This window comes from Neurospora hispaniola (assembly GCF_033458365.1).
Source record: "Neurospora hispaniola strain FGSC 10403 chromosome Unknown B0T23scaffold_3, whole genome shotgun sequence".
Taxonomy (NCBI): Eukaryota; Fungi; Ascomycota; class Sordariomycetes; order Sordariales; family Sordariaceae; genus Neurospora; species Neurospora hispaniola.
Window position 1 is genome coordinate 2,150,997 of NW_026944408.1, and position 23,375 is coordinate 2,174,371.

The window sequence follows — 23,375 nt, forward strand, 5'->3', positions numbered from 1 at the left end:
CTCAAATTCATTCTCAACCGTCTTCCCAAGCCTAGTCTGTGGTCAAGGTAAACTTTGTCCGGAGAATGGGTGTGGCCTCGTAATGGGCTGCCCATAGCGGTAAAATTGTTACGAATGGCTGAGGAGTTCATGGCTTTGATTTACCTTGACCACTGTGAGTGATCAGTACTGGAGTTGTATCCCACATTGTGAAAGGTACATGTGCAGTTTTCTCCCGGCCCGCGATGCTCGACGAGGGAGAATCTACTTTTGGAAACAATAAAGGCGGATCGTCTTCCTTCATAATTGATTGTAGATAATGTCGACTAATGAGCATGTACGTTACCTGTGATCTATCCATAAATCTCTTCCGCCGTAGTTGCATCTGTCTGACGAACCGATGAACGAGACGTGCAAGGCCGGGCAGCATAACGAGCCCAACCAGATGGAACGTGACAAATTGAAGCATTACCCCGAAAAGTGAAGGAGCAAGGAAGGAACAAATCTTCCAGAGTCGGAAGGAGTGGTATCAAAAGCAGGATCGTCCCTTCTGCGGATAGTGAGCCCTTCGAAACTGCCAGGTGACTGACTACCAATGTGCCTCATCCATGACAGTTCGGTCCTAAGGGCTGACGGAAAACTCTACTGAATCCCGTCCCCATCCCCTAATGCAGGTCTGGCAGAACTGAATAGGCTGAGGGATGATAGGGCGCGGGACACTCGAACCGCGAGTGGAAGGATGATTTGTGCAGTGAGTTTTGGGTTGCATATAGAGCCGTTTAAGCGCGGCATCAACGGCAGGGAAATGATAATAATAAAAAAAATGAGAAAGCCGTTGACCTTTTCGAGAAGGGTGACTCAAAGTCTCGGCCAACGTTAGACGGGAGGTTACATGTCCTGGTGGCAGATGTGCATGTTGATGGATTAGGGGAGGAGCGGGTGGAAAGTTATACCTAGGATATTCGTTTATAAAATAGATAATTAAGAAGTTCCACACGATTTGGTACACTGCAGCCAGAAGGGGAAGAAACTGCCGGGTTTTCTACAAGCTGTTGAGATATTGTCATAACAATAACTTCAAGCAGCAACAACACACATGTTATTATTCTAGTCGACATCAAACGACCCCAAAGAGAGCTATAGTTGAGAATTTCGAATTTACGCCCTATAAACGGTTTTCCCAATCATCATCAAGTCCGGGTGCCTTACCGTCCCAGCACTGTACTCAAACTCAAAAGTGCCTGAGGCCGGGGCCGATCCTTGAGAACCAAACATGAAAACGAAGCATACCTACCCACAGTGTCAACCTGGCAATGTACTTCTCAGTGAGACTGTCTTGTATTTTTCCGGTATGCTGGTTGGACCTTCTCCCGTTTCGTCAGGGACGGCATTCATTCGTTTGCTCAAGGCAAATCTGAAGCCTCGGCGTGTAAACCTGTATACTTGACATCGACGACTATGTAGTGAAGACTTTTCGTTGTGGGACGGTTGAGAACATACAAGGTGCTCGATCCGAAGCATTTAAGAGCAGTCGAAATCCGCATCATGGAACGATAGACCGTGTTCATTATTGTTTGTCCTATATTCTTGTCCGATATTTGTTGATGACCCCATTGATCAACAACTTCAGTTATGTTAGGCATAACTGGAAACAAACAAGAGGGTAAAAGCTCATAATACATGCTGAGCATTTTCTATCAGTCATCTGATTGATATCGACCAGCTACTGGCTAGTAAATGCTACGGCTCTGCGCGGTTTTGATGGAAATCCTTCGCTGATTTAGGAACCTTTGTTGTGTGCAATGCGAGTCACTATAAGTGACACTCCCAGTACTACTTTCTTCCATCATGACATCCCTGAATTCCACAACCAAGCGCACCGTGCTGTCCATATGTGTGTCTATACATCCATCCTCTTGGTTTCTGATCTCCCCAAACACATCTGCCTGGCCTCCCTGATATGCACCCGCATTCACAATATTGGAAAAGAACATCCGGGACGCTACAAAGACTCCGAACCCAAACGAAGAACAAAATAGAACGCAACCTTGGGATATCGATATGAAAATCAACTAGACCACCGACAGAAACACCGTGGAGTAGCTAGCAGCGATGCCGAAAAAGATAATGACCCCTGTGCAGAACGATCTTGAACTGACGTGACCTGACCCGACCCAATTTTGTGGAAAAGATGAGAAATGCAACATTGTGACTCGATGTTTCCCAGCTTTCGGCCATCCAGTCTTCCTTTACTTCCATTTTTGTTTTGTTCCTGCTGTACTCAAACCATTGCCCGCATTCAGAACCAGTGAAATAATACAGCTTAGACGTAAGAAGCAGAACAGGAATGACAAAAAAGAGAATCATTTGCCTTGAAAGCAGGAAGCTATTAGGCTTTCCTTGAAATTGAGATTATCGAGTCCAACCATCCCTTGTGGTATCACACAAGACACGAACTAAGGAATTAATACCACGTAACGAATACCCCGGGGGAAAAGGAAAAAAAAAAAAAAAAACTAAAAAAAAAAAAAAACAAAAAAAAACTTAAACTTGGATTAATGATGATAGATTCATACCGCAAACGACAAGGAAGAACTGAAGAGAAGGATTATGATGCAAAATGTGTGAATAGAAGCCCACTAAAATGATGCGTAAATGGCCCTAGCCGCGTTCTTGTATATATCGCGACATCGGTATTGTAGCTGCAGTCTCGGCTCCATACCCTTCTAAGAGCTCAGTGGCGCCATAGAGGGCACATCGCCATTTCCAGCCGGCTGAACCTCCTTGCCACGACTGACAGGAGCATGATAACTACCGATGCTTTGAAATCCCCTAAGAACGTAAATATTTAGTATATTTGGCCAGACGAACCACTAGAGTCGAGAGTTGCACTTACTTTGTAAGATCAAAAGCCCGGTCCTCCTCCTCCTCGGCAGGGCTCGGGGGTTCTTCTACGCCGACCGTGGCGCCCCGGCTGGCTGTTCTCGTCGGACTTGCACTCCCGGCAGGCGACTTACTCCGCGCCGGTGGTGGGGGGCTGCTGCTCTGCGATGGCAGGTTCCCATGTGTCTTGGAGGGGCTGGCGTCGTACTGAGCAGGCTTTAGCGGCGTACTTGAAATATCGGCATATCTCCAGAACGGGGCGGGTGAGCTAGTCGGCATGTGTTGACTAGGCCGTTGGGCCGTGCTGGGGGGTACAAGCCGGGGATTAACTCGGTTTGGAGCCGGCGTAACGAGAGACGCACCGTCTTCCTGCAGGTACGACGGTCCCAACGTCGGCGATGCAGGCGTATCCTCCACTATCCCCAATGTACTCATTGTCGCAGGCTTCCGGATCGTCGACAGCGGGCTAGCCTCCGTACCATCCTCTGCTTTGTCAGGGAGAGGTTTGCGCTGGGCGGCGCGCACAGGCGTTGATTGCGAGTCGCGCAGTGTTGGGTGCGGTTGTGGCTGTGGCGAGTCAGAAGGCGAAATCTTCCGCTTACGAGACGACGCAGGCTCCTTGGCGGCCATGTCCTTCGGACCCTGCGTGATGTAATTCAGCCCGCTAGGAGAAGCTGGGTTAGAGGTGCCTCTATGTCCACCACGACCACCTCGGTACGCATTGCGTATCATGTCTTCACGGGCGTCGGCAACAATCTGCCACTTCATGCCTTTGCCAGGCTCGTCTGTCGATCTTGCGACCTTCTCGAATGACTTGTTCAACGAAAGATTGTGTCGAATCGAGTTCTGGAATAACATGTCTGTCAGCTATCCAAGTGCGCGAGGGTACAGCAACCGCTGGAGAAACATACCTGCCAGCCACCAGCGGGTTGATGCCTATAGTATGAGTAGCGGTTCATGATGAACTGATAGATGCCGGAGAGATTGAGCTTCTGGTCTTCCGTGTTCATGATCGCCTGCGTGATCATTTGTGCATAGCTGAACTGTGGCTTGATGTGTTGGTTTTCGTCGAGACTAAGATCTACCTCGTTGTTGGTCATGACAAGCGGACCTGCCAGACCTTCGTGAACCGTCCTGTGCATCGGCGGTCGGGGAAGGTTAAGGGGAGGAGTGACGCCTCTCCTGTAGTCTGGAGGAGCTGGAGCCAATGCCTTCTGCGGTCCTTGGTTTCGGGGGGCGGCCTTGCTGGTCGGAGACACGGCCTGAAAAGCATGCGATTCTCCCGCTGAGGGAAGGGGATGGCGAGCTTGGCGAGGAGAAACCTGCGAGTCTGGGGGAACGATGCCGGCTCGCTCGAGATAGTCCCTTTTGATTTGAAGAGCACTGATATCGGCAGGCAGAACAAACATCATCTCCATACCGCCAATCTCGATGACCTCGCCACTTCTCAGAGGCCCCTCGTCGCCCACTTTCCACGGGACACCATCAACCTTGAGCGCATTGCGGCCCTTGACGCGCAACCACCACTGCTCCTCTGTAGACTTGAAGTAGATAAGAGCATGCTGGCGAGAAACCTGCTTGTTGGGGCCAAGGTCGATGTGTACCACTTTGCTGGGGTCTTCCTCCTGGCTCTGGCCGGCGGTAGCTTGTACAGGTTCGGAGGAACGACCGATATTGACATTGAGGCTCATGATGTAGTAGGTCCAGTCAAAGGCCGCGATTTTAGCAAAGGCCTGAACGCCCTGGCTCGACTCGTGGATGCTGTTGGAGTGGTCCTTGCTAGCCTGAACATTCTTGGGCATCTCAAGATACTGTATCACGCGTGCCACCACCTGGTCATCGTCGTTCATGTCTAGAGCTGACTGGTCGGCAACTAATGACGAGTCGGCCTCGTCGGCGAGATCGGTCGGCGCATCGTCGTCCTGCAGCGAAGAAACAAAAGCGTGGTTAGTGGGGATTCGGCAGCCTAAGGGGTAGTCAAAGAAAGTAACAAAGCGTGGCAAAGGAGAGGGATGTGCGAGAGCAGGGTGCGCCTTACCTTCTTGCGACGCTTCGAGGGCCGTGAGGGCGACGAGTCTCCGGTAACTGGATCGCTGATATTATGCTGGTCGGCAGTGTTGAAGCTCGCCATATGCTTCGGTGGTGAAGGCGACATTGTGTGCGTGGGCGAAAGCGCTAGCACATGCGCTTGAGGTAGAGGTCTGATGGAGCTCGGGGATCGGAGGGGTTGAGGAGGTCGTAAGTAAACAGAGAGGTGTCAGGGGCCCGGGTGGTGGAAGTGGGTAGGCATCTACCGAGACCAATGTTCGGGTGGTGTAGCGGAGGGCGACGTTGGCAGACGTAATCAATATTGCCAGATCGGAGGGCGGCGCAGGTGCCGGATTGGTGTGCGTGCGGTTGCGGGCGATGAAGGTCGTGAAGTGTGGACGAAGATCAATTGCGACAAATTTATTGAACTTCACAGTTCCATCGATTAGAACCGGTTCCCCAGTCCCATCCCCTGCGTTGATGGCAGATGCTGCAAGGGGCCGCCAAGCCTTGGACCTTCCAATTACCAATGTCTGCAGGCCGGGACAGTCAGACAACGTCAACAAGTTGGTTGAAGACAATGGAAGGGGGCCTCGGGATGGTCAAAGGGCGCTGTGAGACTGATGGATAGCAGCGCGGCGATTTTGGGACACTTTCTTTCTTTCCTTCTTTGAAGCTTCAACTTTTGGCTGGATGCGTGAGCTCCTCGGTCGTGGGGGGGTAAGAAGAAACAAACCAGTTTTTCTCGGGCTCAAAGGATTCAAGATTGGACACTGTACAACTCGAGAGCAGAGAGAGGGGTTGCAGTGGTCGAATGCGGCCCTGGGTTTCTGGCTAGTAGGTAGGTGGCTACTGTAGTAGGCAGGAGGTTTTTTGTATTTGAAGACACCACAGCAAAAAGGTGAGAATGATTTGTTTAATTGACCCGGCGACGCTTTCTCCAAATCCCAGGTTTTTCGCGTGCGCAATTGGGAGGCATGCGCAGAATGCGGATTGAAGCAGGCACAGGCCAGTCACTGGCCAATGACTGCGTCAAATTACTGGGATTTTAGCGGGGCAAAGGTGGAGCATTCACGTGTTCAAGCTTCCGTCCACTCTGTTCGTCATCACTCCTTTCAAGCTAAGTAACTGAAGTAACGCAACGCAACCTAACGCCCTTCGGTGCAGTGTGGTCAACAACGGACCTCCTTCGATTTCCCCCCCAATAGTGACTTATGTTGCAACAACAAAGTTGAAAAAGCAAACCAAAATGTTGCTCCAACACTGACATCAAATGTATTGCCAATATCCGGTGAAATATGCAAGCAAAGCCCCGTGCCATTTCCAGACACCGCAAACAAAGCAATCACCACGCATCCTTCGGTCGCTTGTCCAAGGTTTGTTTACATCAATCAGGGGGGGTGACGAATCAAGCGATAATGGATTGTCTTCTCTCTTGGCCGGGGTGGGGGGGTAAGTACACTTGACATCGAAGATGCACCGTTTGAGAGCTGTCTTTTCCACACCGTGACTCTTTCGTCCGCCCAGTCCTGTCTCCTTCCGCAGCACTCCAATGGGCAGCTAGCAAGTCAATTTGGCAGACGGGAATGGATGGCAAATGGCTGGGCAGTCTGGGGGGCAGGGGCGGGTACCTGAGCACCTAGCTCCAGCCTCGATGGGATTTGGGCGTGCCCCCTGCTGTTAGGGGGTTGGCGGGGCTTGCTAGGATGGGAAGTTTAAGGTTGGGGCTTTTGGTGACAATTTGGAGAGATTTCCATAACCAGAATTACACGTTTCGCACAATCATCGCCTTCGTCGCCTTGGGCTCTGAAGAAACAGATAGCAAATTTATATGGCAGTTGCTTTCGAGCTCGTCTTCGTTATACCGCTGGAATGGCAATTCGGCACAGCACCCGAAAGTAGTATGTATAGTAGTGCCGAGAACGACAAAAAAGGGGGGAAGCGGACGTATCATTCTGCACACTGTGCAAGTAAACAAACCTCCCATGCTCCTTTTTCTTCTTTCACTTCTCACGTACCGTCTTGGATCAGCATGTTGGCCCTTGATCTCCAGCGCATGCTGCCACCAGCTGTTCGACCCTCTTTAGTCACTTGGTGCACGGTTTGATGTATCCTGCGAACGCTTCCTTTGAAGCAACTTCATCAACCAGCCCTTCCCAACTAACACAACCCCGAGCCATGAGGGAGAAGTTGAAAGGTGGGTGCATTTTGTTCAAGCCAACGGAGCCGTTCTATATACAAAGGTTCCGTGAACGCACTCAAAATTAGATGCTCGCTCATCCCATCATGAAAAAAAAAAAAAAAAACATAGGAAACTCTAAGAAAAAAAGAAAAAAAAGTGGGGTGTGTCTGTATGCTTGCCTCCTCTTCTTGACCGCTTTATAAATGCTTCTAACGTACTGCCTTTCCCTTTTATTTTCCCTTTTCTGAAACATTGCTCTCCATATACAAGGATATCTCCATGACTTGTTGAGTCTTTTCCACGTGGCCGCCCTTATCATATGTTAATACAAGTATATACAGAGTGCTTTTTAAAAGACGCCAACCAGCCAAGAGAATTCCAAAAAAGTTCCCCACAAGCCCAGGAACGCCAGCCATATCCGGTGCCTAACTTTTCTTCGATGATGATGATGATGATGGATAACAATGGATGATCATATACATCAAGTAACAGTTCAGTCAAAGAGCAATGACGTGGCAGTCATGGTACCATCGATCACAGAGACATGACAGGGTCAACACGTTTAGGCCTTGCCGCCACGCTTCTTAGGGTTGCTGGGTCCCTTGGACTTCTTACCGCCCTTCTTCTTCTCGCTGTTCTCAACAAACTTGACCAGCTCATCGATATTGCGGTTGTCAACGCCGACAGCGCTGGGCACAACACTTCCGATACCAGCCGCGCCAGCGGTGGCGTTGCGAGGGCTAAAGCCGAGACTACCCTTCGCGCGGCGAGCCTGGAGCTCCTTGGTGGCCTTGGCGACCGACACGGCATTGTGAGTGAGCTGAGTAAGCCAGTGCTCGGCCTCCTTGGTGTTCTTGTCCTCAGGACCCAGGAGGGTCTTGAAGATGTTGTAACTCTCGCGCATGCGGTCGACGGCCTTCTTAGCATCCTGGTCGAGGGCAAGGGCCTGAGCAAGCTGGAACAAGAGGGTGGCGGAGTGCACGGTCTGCTCGCCAAAGACCTTGTTGCACACACGGAGGGACTCCTCGAACCAGCGGCGGGACTCGTGGTAGGCCTTGATGCTCTGCAACATGACGGCGTAGTTGTTCATGGTGGTGATCGTATCGGGATGGTCAGGTCCATAGATGACCTTCCAGAGATCAAGAGCATGTCTGGCGTAGAGGAGAGCCTCCTTACTGTCACCACGCTGGTGGAGGAAAAGAGAGAGGTTGAGGTAGTTCAACACGGTCTCGGAGGAGTCAAGGCCGACGGTACGCTCGGCAACGATGGCGGCCTTGCGGGACAGCTCAACAGCGGCATCCTTCTGGCCCAGCTGGTAGTAGAGCTGCGACAGGGTATGGTACATCTGGGCAACCTCGGGGTGGACGAGACCATAGATCTGCTCATGCAGAGAGAGGGACTCGAGGAGAAGGTCCTCGCCGAGCTTCTTCTGGTTCTGGTAGATAGAGAGACGGCCGGCCTCGAGAGCCTCCTCGGCAAGGGCGCTACGGGGGGTAGAGTCCTTGACAATAGGAACAACATTGACGAAGTCGTCAGGGCTGAAGGTGTGGGGCACGGTCGCAACAGGAGCGGCGGCCACAGGGGACGTCTCACGAGCAGCCTTCTTCTTCTTCTTCTTTTTGTTGCCATCCTCAACGGGGGCAGGAGCAGGGGCAACAGGCTTCTCAGCAACAGGCTCAGCCTCACCCTCGGTGGCGACGAAAGCGTACTTCTTGTTCTGAATCTGGACACCGAGCTTTTGGGAAACCTCGCGGAGCATCTGGACGTGCTGGAGCTGGTTGTACCAGCCATCCTCCAGAGTAAATCTGAAGCGGTGAAGGATCTCCTGCTGCATGGCTTCCCTCAAACTTTCAGGAGTGACCTTCTCGAAGCTGTAGTCGGCATCGCTGAACACCTTGCGGAGCTCCTCATCGACTTCGGCGACAGGCGACGAGTTAAGACCGAAGCCCAAGAAGCAGTTGAGAAGGTGGGCCAAGCAGGCTGAAGTCAAAGGCAGAGGCAAATATCTCAAGTACTTGGCAGCGACGTGCTTGAAAGCTCTGGCAATCATCTCACGAACGCAGAGCTGACGGAAGCACTCGACGCGGGTACCCTCGCTGAGGGTAGCAAGCTTACCGAGGTAACGCATGTTGATACCACGGCGGTGCAGAAGGCGGGTGAGCGAACGGCCATCCATGGGGAAGCTGATGTCGGACTCCTTGAGATCGTTCAGAAGGGCAGGGATGACCGAGTCACGGAGGTAGGTGCAGGCGTCACGGACGTCCTGCTCATCCTGGGCCATCTCGGCCTTCTCCTCCTCAGTCTGAGGAACCTGGCCGCTGAAAACATCGGGGTTCAAGGCAAACTTGAAGTTGCTGATGTCGATGCGCTCATCCTCCTTGGCGGCTTCCTCATCCTTCTTCTCGGCGACCTCGGTGGACTCAGAAGCTTCCTCGGTCTTCTCAGTCACCTCAGCCTTGGGCTCCTCAGACTTCTCAGCCTCCTCGGTCTTGGTCTCCTCGGTCTTGGCCTCCTCGGTGGCCTCCTCGCCCTCCTTCTTCTCTTCAGGCTTCTTGATGATGCCGCGCTTCAGGAGCTCGGCCTGGACGTACTCCCTGGTCTTTTGCTTGGCCAAAGCCTCGACAAGCTCAGGGCGGAGCACAGTCATGCGGTGAGGGTATTCAGATCCCTCAGGTCCGCTCTCCTCCATCCAGGCAATGTCCAAGGGAGTGATGCGATACAGGTCCAAAACGTACTTGCGTCCATCAGTTCCGAGAAGACCCTTCATCTCAACACTGGCCTCAAGATCGTGGCGCTTGTTCTCCTTGTCCCAAACGGCGTGCTTCTTGACGCGCAGGGCAGTGGCGAGCTTCTCGAAAGAAGGGGCGAAGCGCTCATCAGCGGCAACAATGTCCTTACCGTCGACAGCACCGTAGTGGATTTGGTTCTCCCCAGCCTCGGGCTGCTTGAAAATGCCGGGAACAATGCTCTGGCCGACAATGCGCTTACCGAGATAATCGATAACGACGGTGCCGGGAGTGTAGAGACCGTCAATGTCAAGCTGGTTCACGAGCTTGACACCGAGAACATCCTTGCCAGTGGCAACGCGGGCCGCCTCATCGCCACCCTCGCTGGTGAAAGTGCCAACACCGTCAGCGCCGAAAGAGAAGAAGATGTTGTTGTAGACGAAGATCTGCGCATCCTTGTCCTCAGTAGGGTTGAGAGGGGCGACCTCGCCACGAGCGACAAGGACGGCACCGCGGGCAGCGGCATCAGTGTAGTCAGCAAAGAGCTTAGCAAGCAGACGCTCCCTGAAGACGCGATCCTGGATGGTCTCCTTGGGAAGCTCCTTGGCAGACTGAAACTCCTCGTTCCAATCCCTCAAAGAGTCGACGTTCTCAGCGCCGCCGAGCAGGTAGGTCTCCTGCGAGCGGGTGTTGTCGGCCTCGTGGGCAATAAGGGAGGAGTTGATGGAAGGAACCAACCACGGCGCAGACGGGATAGTGTTGCCGACTTGGAACGTAGCCAAGGGATCCTTTTGGCTAGAAAACTCCTGGAACTTCTTGAACGACTCCTCGAAAGAAGGAGAAAGCTTCTTGAGAAGGGTAAAGAGAGAGTGAGAGGCGCAATCCTTGGGGGCCGGCTTGGGGAGAGGGTCGAACTTGGCATTGCTGCACCTGTTGACGAAGAAGCCACCAACATGGGCGGTAACGTGGTGCTGCTCACCCTCGTTGGTCTGGATGACAAGGTAGAGAAGGTGGCCCTTTTGCCTCCAGTATGCAGGAGGGGGGTTCCAGGGGGATAGGGAGATGGACTTGATGCTCTTGGGGGCGGGGCCGGTCTCCTTAGGGAGCAGGATAGCCAGGTCAGCAGGGGCCTGGAAGTCGTACTCCTTGATCTCGGCCTCGGGGGCATCGGGGTTCTCAACCACAATATCGTCGTGAACGGAAACGCCGGCAAGAACGCCGTGGACTGTATCGGTGCGGTCTCCGGAAGCACCAATCAGTTCGCGAATGCGGATGAGGTGAATGCGGGCCTCCTTTTCAGTGTAGGGGTCCTCGACAAGGTGTAGTTGGGCGCCGTGCTCGAGACCCTCGACGTCGGAAACCTGGATGAAGTCGTTGATCTTCTTGCCGTTGAACTCGAGGTGGAAGCACGAGAACTCGATGGCGATGGGGTGCTCAATTATCGACTGGCGGATCTCATGGATCTGCTCCATAGGGGACACCTGTTGCGCCGTCTTAGAACACTGGTTATTGGTGGTGATATGCGGTCATGGGACACATACAGGAATATCAAGGGTCTCGGTGGTGTTGGGGAGAACGATGGTCACGACGAAGGGCTGGTCCTCGAGGGCCTGCTCGGCGCCCTCCTCCGTCTGTTCCTGTTCTGTTGTGCCATTGACATCGGCCGGAGGCGTCTGGGTCTCGGGAACCTCGGGGACGGGGTTGCCTGGTGGGAGAAGAGGCTTGTGTTAGCGACGATGGACGGCGGCAGGTCTGGCAGATGGCATGTGTGCAGCGGGTAGGCAGGTGGGTAGGTGGGTGGGTAGGTAGGTATGACAGGTCCGGGGCTCGTCTCGTATCGAGTTTAATATGTACGACGCGGTGCTTGGGACTTGGTGTTGGGGTTGGCTTCTTACCCTCGGCAGCGGGAGTGGTTGCTTGGGATGCGTCCGCCATGATTGTGAGTCGATACCTTGTGGACTAGCGCAGCAAGGTGTGGTGGACAAGGACAAAAAGAAGACAGGCTCAGGTATATGAAGTGAGGTTGAAAGGAGGGGAATGGGGACAGCGGCTCGGTCGAGATACGGTCCTGGTCCTGGGCCTGGTCCTGGTCTCGGGATTCGAGGCACACAAAAAAAGAGTGGTTTAAAAGTGGAATTCTACAAGTCCCTCGAACCGGGCAAGGCGACAGAAAAAACAGATCAGAGAGTCCAATTGGGAGGTTATGGGGAAAAGTTCAAGACGTGCAAGCCGTAGAGAGGTCTCACGTCCAGAAATATATTCAGAGTATGTAGGGTGTGCAGGTCCTGTAAATGACTCTTTCCCTTCACCTTCGGCCTTTGACCATAGTCTGGGGGCGTCGGATCAAACATCAACTTTTTTTTTCTCGTCTCGGCCTATGATGCAGGTTACTGCCGGGTCCAGCGGCCGGCAACAGCCCGAGACCAGGGCATGACTCGAGGCGGGCAAAGGCGGGCAGGCGGGTACCGCGAGTGGTAAGGTACCTCCGGGTATACATGGGTTTGAAAGGGTCCATCAAATACCTCTGCTTCCTCTCCATTCCCACGCCTTCAACACTTCTGCGATCGAGGGAGGGACGGGAGACACGGAGCCTCTATAACCACTATTTACAGCGCCGAGTACCCGCCCTCCGACGCAGCTCGCGACACTCCAAGCAAGGGCGAAGACGGGCAGCACTCGACCTAAAAATTCAGAAAAGTCACTCCCCACTGCAGTTCCCGACAACCGCAGCAGAGGGCGGAAGGTGGCTCGAGCGTCCTAGAAGGGCGCGATTCCCGTTTCCACGGGACCTGGTTGGCTGAGAGATTGCGACACATTCCATCCTGCGTTCGCCGTCCAATCACTCCGCCCAGTCCAAGACGCTAGTCCAGAGACGGTATTCTCAAGTAAACATCAACACCTATCATTCCAGAACCGCGACCAAAAAAACAATCTGGAACACGACATTTCGACAACCAGCAACCCACCAAACCAAGTATGTATCAGCATTGAACAAGAGATTCGGCGGTTTTTTTTTTCCTTTTTGGAGTATGGGTACCTAAAACAGTATCTTGGTTTAATCGCTTCAGCTTATTCGCGAACATTCGGGTCATTTTGATGTTCGTCACTGGCATCAATCACCACTCCAGCTTATTGCTCAACATCCTTTTCTCTTCATGGACTATTCTTCGCCAACCCCTCAGAGACGAACATGGAATTCACCTCAGCGAAAAGAACAGCAACAACAACAACGACAACAAACTGGAGTGGCACATGAACAGGCCCAGCCCTGGACAGCGACGAGATGCAACCGGCTCCTTCGCCCTCTGCTCGCTCACATCGGCGCATTGAAGAAGGAAAAAGAGCGAAAGCTGGGCGTTTCTGAGAGCGTAGGCCAAGGAAAGAGCACCTCGAGCGCGACTTTTGGTAAACGACAGGGCCGAGGTGGTTCAAAACCTGCAACATATTCCAGCAAAACTTCATCACGGGCGCATTTGACGACGCCTGAAAGACCGCGACGACAGCGGGTAGGCAGAAGGCCTGTTCAAGAAACCGCAGTGCCTACTCCCTACCTTAGGCATACTACGGACAACTACTTGGCGTCTTCTCCAGCTCAGCCCATTCTCTTTGCTCCGACCAAAAGCTCCTCAACCAACGACCATGGTAGAGGCGCAAGGTGTAGCCATAGAAGCTGCCAGGGAGTTCAGTGCAGATTGGAGGCGTGTCTAGCACAACTCCGGCCAAGCACGGATCAAGAGACCTATTCGATATACGAGTCCGTTTTCCGCACGCTGGATGCCCTGCTCAGAGCTACCTCTCCTCCAAAGTCTCCAGCCAGCGCTTCGCCCAAATCGTTCCTTGCCATGTGCTTGCGGAGAATTCCAGATTACATCAATGAGCTTGAATACTGGGAGAAAAAGGACGCCGAAGCAAACAAGACCAAGTCCGTTATGCAAGAGTCGCGAGCGTCCTTCGATATTTACTCGGAGCTTGAGTCGCTAGGTGCGTTGGGGGGCTGGAAACATCTTCGCATAGTTGTCCGAGCCCATGGCGTCAAGATCATCCAGGGCGCCATCAGGGACGGTTTGCTCGATGATCGCATAGCCATTCTTCTTATCAGTCTTTGCTACCAATACTTGCCTTTGGTCGAATGTCTGGATCTTACCAATGTCTTTGTTTCGCGTCAATACCCATCTCCAGATCGCTACGTACGTAACGGGCTCACGATAGAAGCGCCTGCGCTACTACCGCTCGCGGCGATTGGTTACGGCCATGCGAGGACTAAGCGCTTCATGCTTGGAAAACTGGCCGACCTTTTTGCTAATGGCTCTTTGCCGGCGGAGTGGTTGCTTGTCAGTGCTTTCAAGACTGCACGCCTTGATGCCATGGCGAAATTGTTCTATGGGACTGGCCAAGATTGCGTTGATTTTCTCATTACCATGATCGACGTTCTTTCTCCTCTGATGTCTGAACGAAGACAAACTTGTTCTTGTTCTGATCTCGCGCCGCACAAATTGGCCACCGGAAACCTGACTGGAGACATGGCAACGCTAGTATCTCAAGTGCTCCGTCACTTCGGTGATCCTAAAAAGGGAGAGCGCGCGGTTACACCGTCACAGCTTGCGGTATTCGCCCACCGTGTGCGGTACATCTTTCGTACATACTTACTTCATGCTCGAAAGACGAGCCTCCCATCCCCCGCCGTGTATCTTATCAGCCTCTGCGATTTCCTTGCATTCGGAACCGAGTCCTCGGCCTCCACCATTGCTTCAGCAGCAGCATGGAAAGGCGCAAAAAGTGGCCAACGCATTGATCGTCTGGACCAGCAATACTCGATGACATTGGGTGTTTTGGGCACGATAGTGATCAACTACAGTCGAAGCAATGGATCGACCAGTGCTCATACCTACATTCCCCAGATTTGTGACAAAATGAGAGTGTTGCAGATTCCCGACAACCTCCCCTACCACCCCTTTGAGAACATCGAACTGGATGTCGCCTTCTTCGTGGCGTTCGAGACCAACGACCTCCAAGACCTCGCATATGCCGAAAAGCTATGGGCTAAGAAGAAGTCAACAACCTGCCCACACGCCATGATGAAGGCGAAACCTTACTATGAAGAGCGCATCCGTACCAGGGAGGAGTCAGAGGGCAAGTCCTTTACCGGGTTCAAGTGGGACGATGCTCTGAGCGAGTGGGTCACGGTAGATCTTCCTCAGCCGGCCGTGGGAGGAGGCGGAGGTAGAACGACGAGAAGGTCGACAAGGTGTCCGTCTCTGATGGAGGCAATTCAACGGTATACTCCTACTGCTACGTCCTCATCTACATCTACATTGGCGCCCAACCAGAAACAGACACGTGGTAGCACGCGCCTGGTACAATCTCGCACAGCTTCACTTGCAACATCTACCACAGTCGATACCACCAACGATGACACCGACGCGGACAATGACGACGACCTCCAAGACGACGACGCCAGCTCTGAAACAATTACCACCACACCTCAAACCGCCACCGTCGACTCGTCCTCAGACTGGAGTTCCGATTTTGAAACATCAAACGTCGTAGGCCCAAACGAAACTTACCAGCAGATACCACCACCTCCTCCTCCTCCTCCTCCTCCTCCTCGAAGAACGCGACTTCAACTGCAACCGCAACCGCAACCGCAACAGCGACGGCTAAGCGGCAACAAGCGAAAATCCAGTCATATCGACACCGACAATGAGGTCTATCAAGAAAATGACTCCGACGAGGATGGTGATGATGATGATGATGATGACGACGATGACTTCTCCGCTCCTGAGCCGTCGTCTAGTGGTACAGAACGTCGTCGTCCCTTGGCTAAACAGCCTCGGACGAGGGCTTCATTGGTTGCATTGGCTATTGCTACTACCAATACCGGTGCTGGTGCTGGTGCTACTGCTAAACTTAGTAATGGTGCCGGCGGTAGTGCTAGTACCAACGCCAGTGCCAGCCGTAGCGGTAATGGTACCTCTAGCAATGGTGGGAATACTGCTCGGCGGCGATCACTTAGGAGATCTGCCGGTAGCAGCGGCAGCGGCAGGGCGATTTACGGGGGAGAAACCGAAGAGACGAGTGAAGATGAACTTGGTTAGGTCTAGGAAAGGGGAAACAGGTAAGAAATGGCGGGATAAGAGTGGACTATTTTTTATTTATTTCTTGCTTTACAGTCAGGTTGCTTTGCACATGAGAGGTATTTAGGCATGGTAACGGATCGTCAAGGATGTTGGAAGTTGGATTGCGATTTCCCCAGCGGATGAAATAGGGGGAGAGGAAGAAAAGAATACCCGATTGCGTTGCTTAACATTATCACTGGTTGCTTGCTGGATGCTGGACTATATCTAGGATACGCATGGCATAACCAAGTGGCTGTCGGGTCATTGTATAAATGATACTCTTGACAATGTTTGACTAGAAATTGTATCTGAGTAGATATACCATGTATTGCGAAAATACTGGCACAAAATCACATCTTCTATGGACCTCGCCTTGTCCTTGAACATACCCCGCTCCTCGACTGCCCCTAGTGACGTTTTCCTACCTACTTTAACGCCTTCTCCTATCGAGACGAAATGAACTGTACACATGAAACATGCCTCCAACTGCGCTTCGCCTTACCTTGCCTTCCCCTGATCTAGGCTAGTTTCCCCACAACGCTCAGTCTCCGCCGCGCGTATTCTTGCCTGGATCTCTTGCTTCGCTAAGGCATGGAAATTATGGCCGGTTATCTGATGCCGATGTGGTGTGTGTGTATTCTGGGGGTGTGGGGGTCTGCGTATGTGAGCATGTGTGTCCATTGTGTGTCTGGTCACTCCATTGTCGGTTGTGTCGGCTCGCTGGCCTGTCGGGTTGCTAGCATAGGTAGCAATATATCTAGCTCGTCTATCGTATCTACTTGATACCTCTACATACCCAAGTATGTACCATAGTAGACCAAGTTAGGGTCTCAAAATCCCCGAGTACCCACCCTTCTCTCCCCGGGACACTACATAACCCTATCTACAAAATTAGATATCTCAAGTCATGTGTATATTATCCCATGTCTTGAAAACGAGTACAACGTCAGTCGTCAACCGAGAACGTGTTCTTCTACTAAAGCCCACTTAGAGACCTGGTGGAAAGGCAGTCCAACGTGTCACGTGGTACAGAGCCATTTACCATGCGACCAAAAGAGGAGAAGCAAGGAAACATTCCGAATAGATATCTATCCCCCGGGCCTAATAGGGTCGGGGTCATAAGAGAATATCTAGTTATGTTGCTTGACGCTGATCCCACGAGCAAAATCAGATTGCTGCTGCTGGCTGCATGATGGGACGATGGAGGTATGCATGCTCGGCAGACACTGCGGTGCGGTGCCTGAAGGAGCCTCTCTCACTTTTAGGCACCTTGGGTTCGGCTCCAGTTCGAATTCGGTCAAAGGTACTTACAGACAACAGTAGGTAGGTAATGGTGTATGGAGTTCATCAAGTGTGTCGTTCAGTCTGGATGACGCCGCATGACATGGCGGTTGTTGAGGCTCTTTCTCTCTCTTTTTCTTTCTGTCCCATGGTTTCCATTGTTTGTAACCGGGACAGGGGTGATGGTGACCACTCCTTACCCAGTGGAAATGGTGATGACGAACGACCGGCCAACGTTCGATCATTGCTGTTTCGATTGAGCCGCGCGGGCGTGACAAGCAAGGCCAAAGAAGCTGAGACGGGAGACAATGGATCTTATCTACCGCCAGGGGTTCGTCTCAAACTCCAAGATCCCAACTTGGCGTTAAAATTTCCATCATGTTGATCCAGGAGTTACCACGTTTGATCAGGGTGGGAAATGGAAAGAAAGTGTTTTATAAAACAAACACTCGCAAAGTATCTAGTCCACAACTTGAATTCTTCTCGAAGAATGACGGCGACAGGAAGCGGCTCAGAGAGAATGAAGTAGTGTACATAACTATTGGCTATCCGGGGGTTTCCTTCGACACACGCCTGGCTTTGCAACGGCGAGACGATGGAGCACTGGAGAGGGAGATTGCGTATAGTGTACCATAAAGGACCTCGTGAAGAATTGAATGTTACCATGTACTCGGCGGTTGCAGACCCAAGAGGCCACACGGCGATAACCTCCTCTTCAAGGTATTGGGTTGCGAAGGGGATCCACAGAGATGCTTCGTTTCTCGTTTCCCGGCGAGTCCGGTAAACGAGCGTGGGATGATAAACCGAGGCTAAATTACGGGTTTCTTGGTATGTAGCATTGGAATCCATCCAGATGGAGGAAGCCTCTGTCTGCAACGAGCGTGATTGTTTGGGATGCGTTACAGGGTTTGCCGCGCACGGCCGATGCTTAGGTTGATGGATGGATGTTGAGTACACATCTGCCGACAAACGAGAGTCGGTGATGCCTGCAAGAAGAGATTGTGTGGGCGATGGCTTCTATCAAACCAAATTCTCTGCAGTTTGTCGGCGGCCGTTGTTGTTGTTGTTGTTGTTGTTCACTTGACAACCGGAGCAAAAGAGCGAGGCGCTGAAGTGCGTCCGTGTGATGAGAATGGATCATGGAACAGAGAACAAGTTCCCCGGGACCCAGTCCATGTGGAGATCTCGGCTTATTCTTCCGTTGGCTGATCTTGTTATGTACATCGCTATTTGGGGTTCAGAGGCCATTTCAGCTGACGTGCGCTTGTTCGGGAACATAGCAGCTTCTGGCCAGACATCCGGGAGGCTGATGTTTGAATTTCGGGATGACTGGCGAAGGGGCGATCTCAGAGCTTCCAGCGACCTCAGGGGCTCGTTGCGAGGCTGTTTCAGTGTGGCCAACTGGCTCCACAAAGTCCACCCAAATGTTCAGGAACGTGCTTGGACCTAAGCGCACGGGCCAAGCCAATCTTGGGAACTCCCGTTCGTCTCTTCTCCAGTTTTCTCTCCCATCTTTTACCCACTACCTATCCACTGAGTACCCAGACCGTCACTGTCAAAGAGTGTTTGTGACCGTTGTTTTCAGCGCTGTGACCCGGCGGTGGAGAGAGCATCACCCGCAGCACTGCAGCCGCCACAATGCAGGGACACCCGATCCCAAATTGTAAGGCCCGGAGGAGGCCCGGAGGGCTAGGTACCATGTATCCAGCTGGTCACAGCTCTGATCACCTAATCCTGCCCGGCGGAGGAAAACCCAGGGGTATGTAGTGTCAATACGACAGACGACGACATGGACGACTCGGCATGCCCTTCCCCCAGAGGCCCAGAACAGAAAACCTCGGGCGAACTCCTTCCGCGGCACCTCGTGGAGATTGACTGATAGTGGGGAATCTGAATACCTATCCCAAGTGGTTGTGTAGTGTCGAAACGAAGATCCCAAGTGAGTTGTGATACTAGTTCACGGTACTATACTCTAGTGTACATACTCCGGGGGTTAGGGATTTCTAGCGCGGTAGTTGGCGGCACGTCAAAATGGATGCTGTTGGACGAAATTCTCTAATCGACAACCACTCGACGGATCGCAGTGACGGCGCTTTGTGACGGATGTGCATGCCACACGACATCTGATGTATCCCTTCCCTTTGCGTGGAGAGTATTCTGTCGTGTATTACCTTGACCACCGGCTGGAATGTCGTCAGCAGGAGGAAACAGAAACGCAATTGCAACACTATGAGGAACATCTGACCAACACCACTCTTTACTGCCTCCGTCGTTTGGAAGCCAGACACACATCCCGATGTGCATGAGAGACGTCTGGCGAGTCCCGTTGTACTCCCTCATTGACTGTTGATGCAGCGCATTATCCAGGGGCAACCACAACAACCACAACGAACACAACATGCAAGGAACGAAAACACAAACAGATTCCACAAGACGCCTTCTCGGTGGAGGGCCATGAAGAGGTACCACCGGTACACAACCTTACCAGGAGGCACGCAGGCGCATGAAAAAAAAAAAAAAAGGTACCTCTGGTCAGGGATTGGACGAGGGCAAGCCCACCTCCCCTGCTCTCACCCCCCCCCCCCCCCCCCCCCCACCAAGTCCACCTTCCCAAGTCCCAGACGTTTGGACGATCGCGCCGGCGATAAACCCACCACACAAAACCCACTCTGGGACTCCGTCTCCCATGCCTCGAGCACGCCTGCCAGTCACACCCTCCTTCTCGAACCCATGTGTGGCATTCTCTCTCATTTTATGCCCAGGAGACCCCCTCCTTCTTCTTAACTATCCAGCTTTTCTCCCTCCACTCCCCTTCCCCAACACCTGGGTTCCGTCATCTTTACTTTTTTTTTCTTGACCATCCACAAAAGGCCCCATCCCTCGTGCTAGTGGCAACTTGGCTGTCACTTGTCATCTTGGCCTTTTTTTCTCTTCTTCGCCCTCCTTCGAGTTTTTTCTCTTCGACCGTCATCCCCCATCATTCCTTCCTCGTCAGTGTTGATCGTTGACCGAACACGACCTGCCTTCATTATACGCGCCTTCGACAGGATCCCTTCTTTCCAAATCTCACCCTGGAGGCTCAACCATCAACCCGAATTCGGCAATAGAAACACTCCGCAAAACTCAACCTGGTCACCCACCTTCAACCCATCAGTCCCACGCAGGCGATCCAGGGACAGGACGTCACTATCATCAGACACTCACTCGACACGCCTCTACGACACTCATACACCCGCGCTGGACCCGGGCACCTTTGGGGTCGTATATCAGACATTCATTCTTCCACAACATCAGCAGCAACCGACCAAAAACCCAGAGAGAAGGGTAAAGCAAAATGTCAGCTCAACCACAAGGAAACGCACCAGCGGTCGCTCATGGTGCTGCGGGGGGTATAGCTGCTAGAGCTGGAGGTGCAGCTGCCGAAGGTCCGGATGAAGCTGCCATTATCAACGACATGCTCTCGGGATATCTACTTCTTGTCCTGGGGTGCATCTCCACTGCTTTGGTCATCTGGAGACTCAGCACAGGCCTCAGCAGATACATACGACATGTTTCGTGCCTCACCAACGATACACAAACATACTTTGCCAGAGCAGGCAGCAAGTGGTCGTGGTTCAAGAAGAATGTCCAGTACTCACCCATTTTCAGCAAGAGGCACAACCGCGAGTTCCAACTTAGCTCGGCCATTAACGTTGGAACTCTCCCCACGCGCCTTCAACTCGTCTTCCTCCTCGGCTACTTCTCCACCAATGTAGCTTTCTGTGTTATGGGCATCGACTTTTCGAAGCCAGTGGGCGCGTCTGCCACTGTGTTCATCAATCGTACTGGCACCCTCGCTGTCGCCAACATGATCCCCTTGTTCCTCATGGCTGGCCGGAATAACCCCCTCCTTTACCTTTTGGGTATCTCGTTTGATACGTTCAATCTCCTTCACCGATGGCTGGGCCGTATTGTGGCTCTGGAGGCTCTTGCTCACACTCTGGGCTACCTTTACCGTACGGCTGCTACCAAGGGCTGGTCTGTGGCTTTCGAGGGCATCTTCAAGAGCGATTTTCTCATCTACGGGTTCGTGGTATGTAAACACTGCATCTTGATGAATAGTATTTGAAGCACTGTAGCTAACGTTTCCTCTAGGCAACCGCTTCTTTTGTCGTCATTGCAATTCAAGCGTCCAGCGTTTTCAGGCACGCCTTTTACGAGATCTTCAAGATCTTGCACATCTGCTTGGCCATCGCTTCCGTCGTCGGCCTGTATTACCACCTTGGACCCAAGGGCTTCCCGCAGATCAAGTACCTCTACCCTGTCATGGTCTTGTGGGCCTTTGACCGTACTGCTCGCTTCCTTCGGGTGGCGTACTACAACTTTGGATCCGGCGGTGGCAAGGCTCTCGTTGAGGCTCTCCCTGGCGGTTCCACACGAGTCACTGTGACCATGGCGCGCCCCTGGTTTTTCAAGCCTAGCCAGCACGCTTATCTCTACTTTCCATCCGTCAGCCTCTGGCAATCTCACCCATTTTCCGTCGCATGGAGCGAAGAGGCCGACTCACCCAGCGGCGAAAAGCTTCCCGTGGACCGCCGTGACATTCTCGCCATGAAGAAGACGACTGTTTCTTTTATCCTCCGTGGTCGCACGGGTATGACTGGCAACTTGTATGAAAAGGCTGCTTCATGCATTGACGGCAAGATGGTGACGAGGTGTCTTGTTGAGGGCCCCTATGGAGGCATGCACCAAATGCACTCGTATGGCACCGTCATGCTCTTCGCCGGCGGCGTTGGTATCACACAGGCGGTGCCTCACGTCCGTGATTTGGTTATTGCCTACAGCAATGGCATGGCGGCTACCCGCAAAGTTATCTTGGTTTGGACTATTCAAAGCCCTGAGCATTTGGAGTGGATTCGCCCTTGGATGACGGAGGTCTTGGGTATGGAAAAGCGTCGTGAGGTGCTCCGTATCATGCTCTTCGTTAGCAGGCCCCGCTCGACAAAAGAGATTCACAGCCCAAGCTCGACAGTGCAGATGTTCCCGGGCAGGCCGAACATCGACACCCTTCTAGCAAGGGAGATGGAGGACCAGGTGGGCCACATGGGCGTCTCGGTGTGTGGCCCTGGTGCGCTCAGTGACGAAGTCCGTCGCGCTGTCAGAAACAAGCAATATAACGGTGCTATTGATTTTGTTGAGGAGGCATTTTCCTGGTAAAAGTGGAGGATTCCGTTGGAATTTGCATCAAGCAGAAGGCTCGAGGTTATGAGAAATGAACTCACATTTATGCTACTTTGAAGAAACTTGTTCAACCTGTCTTGTCGCACATATCATGGCTGGTTGGTTACTGGGACAAGCTCTCATTGTGCGGACATATCCCCAATTCATCATACATCACTGTCATTTCCGCTCTGTGAAATGTACAATGAAATTCTTGTACATTAGACTCTTGATTTTTTTTTTCTATTTTTCTTTTCTTTCTCTGAGACGTTGTGTTGGTGGGCAAAAGAATAGCATAGCAATCACTTGCTTGAAATGACTTTATTACAAGACAGCTGTACCCAGCCTTCTCATGCCGTGTTCGATTCTTTTTTCGAAGTGATGGCGGGTCGTTAATTATCCCCTTTTGAGGCAAATGTAAACAAAGGTGACGATTGGGAAAAGGGGACGAAGTCCTTGCCAATGACAAACATTGGGAGACTACTTACCGTGACACTAACCAATAGATTTGCGTATAAGTGTGAACAATTTCCCATTGTCTATTATGTGAATTTGTGAGACGCAAACATGATTATCTTCCCAATCAGTGGTGAAAAGCTTCGCTTGACGCCCTATATATTTTTATCTAGAAGTAGGGAGTCACGAGGCTTCAGTTCAGCCCACTGTTCATAGGAAGCGAGAGCAAACTGCAGCTCGTACTTTCAAGCAATCTGGAACCTCGATCTGAAGTCTCCGATGATTCATGTACAGCATAGATATGTAGTACGAGCACGTATCGGCATGTTGTTCTCATTTGCTGCATTCTAGGCATGCTTGCCAGGTGCAAGTAAGGGAATTACTATGCGACATGAAGCCGAGCAGAGCCGGTAAGGCCAGCAGTGCGGCCACACGCGCTGGCAGGTGACAGCATTCCTACTTTTCCCGAGTAATTTGCTTGTAGTATGCCGCCATTGCAATTAAGACATTACTCCCGCCTGCTCT

General features: G+C 52.2%; 7 protein-coding genes across 7 annotated transcripts; 3 read left to right on the plus strand and 4 right to left on the minus strand.

Annotated features, from left to right (window-relative positions):
* Positions 1-2,058: 2,058 nt before the first annotated feature.
* B0T23DRAFT_377055 (uncharacterized protein) lies at positions 2,059-2,490 on the minus strand. Its single transcript, XM_062837005.1, has one exon. The coding sequence runs from the start codon at positions 2,344-2,346 to the stop codon at positions 2,083-2,085; it is 264 nt and encodes an 87-aa protein (XP_062694044.1). The 5' UTR covers positions 2,347-2,490; the 3' UTR covers positions 2,059-2,082.
* Positions 2,491-2,522: 32 nt separating this feature from the next.
* Positions 2,523-5,254, minus strand: B0T23DRAFT_113298 (fork head domain-containing protein). Its single transcript, XM_062831900.1, has 4 exons — positions 4,901-5,254; positions 3,774-4,784; positions 2,876-3,708; positions 2,523-2,811 (listed from the first exon to the last, which is right to left on the minus strand). Exons 1-4 carry the CDS (start codon positions 5,015-5,017, stop codon positions 2,706-2,708), a joined length of 2,067 nt encoding a protein of 688 aa, XP_062694045.1. The 5' UTR covers positions 5,018-5,254; the 3' UTR covers positions 2,523-2,705.
* Positions 5,255-7,081: 1,827 nt separating this feature from the next.
* B0T23DRAFT_113316 (uncharacterized protein) lies at positions 7,082-7,512 on the minus strand. The gene has a single exon (XM_062831902.1). The coding sequence runs from the start codon at positions 7,389-7,391 to the stop codon at positions 7,167-7,169; it is 225 nt and encodes a 74-aa protein (XP_062694046.1). The 5' UTR covers positions 7,392-7,512; the 3' UTR covers positions 7,082-7,166.
* Positions 7,513-12,065, minus strand: B0T23DRAFT_113315 (clustered mitochondria-domain-containing protein). The gene is made up of 3 exons (XM_062831901.1): positions 11,694-12,065; positions 11,340-11,503; positions 7,513-11,279 (listed from the first exon to the last, which is right to left on the minus strand). Exons 1-3 carry the CDS (start codon positions 11,731-11,733, stop codon positions 7,635-7,637), a joined length of 3,849 nt encoding a protein of 1,282 aa, XP_062694047.1. The 5' UTR covers positions 11,734-12,065; the 3' UTR covers positions 7,513-7,634.
* Positions 12,066-12,776: 711 nt separating this feature from the next.
* Positions 12,777-16,034, plus strand: B0T23DRAFT_113326 (uncharacterized protein). Its single transcript, XM_062831903.1, has one exon. The coding sequence runs from the start codon at positions 12,954-12,956 to the stop codon at positions 15,891-15,893; it is 2,940 nt and encodes a 979-aa protein (XP_062694048.1). The 5' UTR covers positions 12,777-12,953; the 3' UTR covers positions 15,894-16,034.
* Positions 16,035-20,254: 4,220 nt separating this feature from the next.
* Positions 20,255-22,589, plus strand: B0T23DRAFT_113346 (ferric reductase like transmembrane component-domain-containing protein). The gene is made up of 2 exons (XM_062831904.1): positions 20,255-21,267; positions 21,330-22,589. Exons 1-2 carry the CDS (start codon positions 20,530-20,532, stop codon positions 22,389-22,391), a joined length of 1,800 nt encoding a protein of 599 aa, XP_062694049.1. The 5' UTR covers positions 20,255-20,529; the 3' UTR covers positions 22,392-22,589.
* On the plus strand, positions 22,263-22,749 carry B0T23DRAFT_113354 (uncharacterized protein). The gene has a single exon (XM_062831905.1). It carries the CDS (start codon positions 22,447-22,449, stop codon positions 22,711-22,713), a length of 267 nt encoding a protein of 88 aa, XP_062694050.1. The 5' UTR covers positions 22,263-22,446; the 3' UTR covers positions 22,714-22,749.
* Positions 22,750-23,375: the final 626 nt, after the last annotated feature.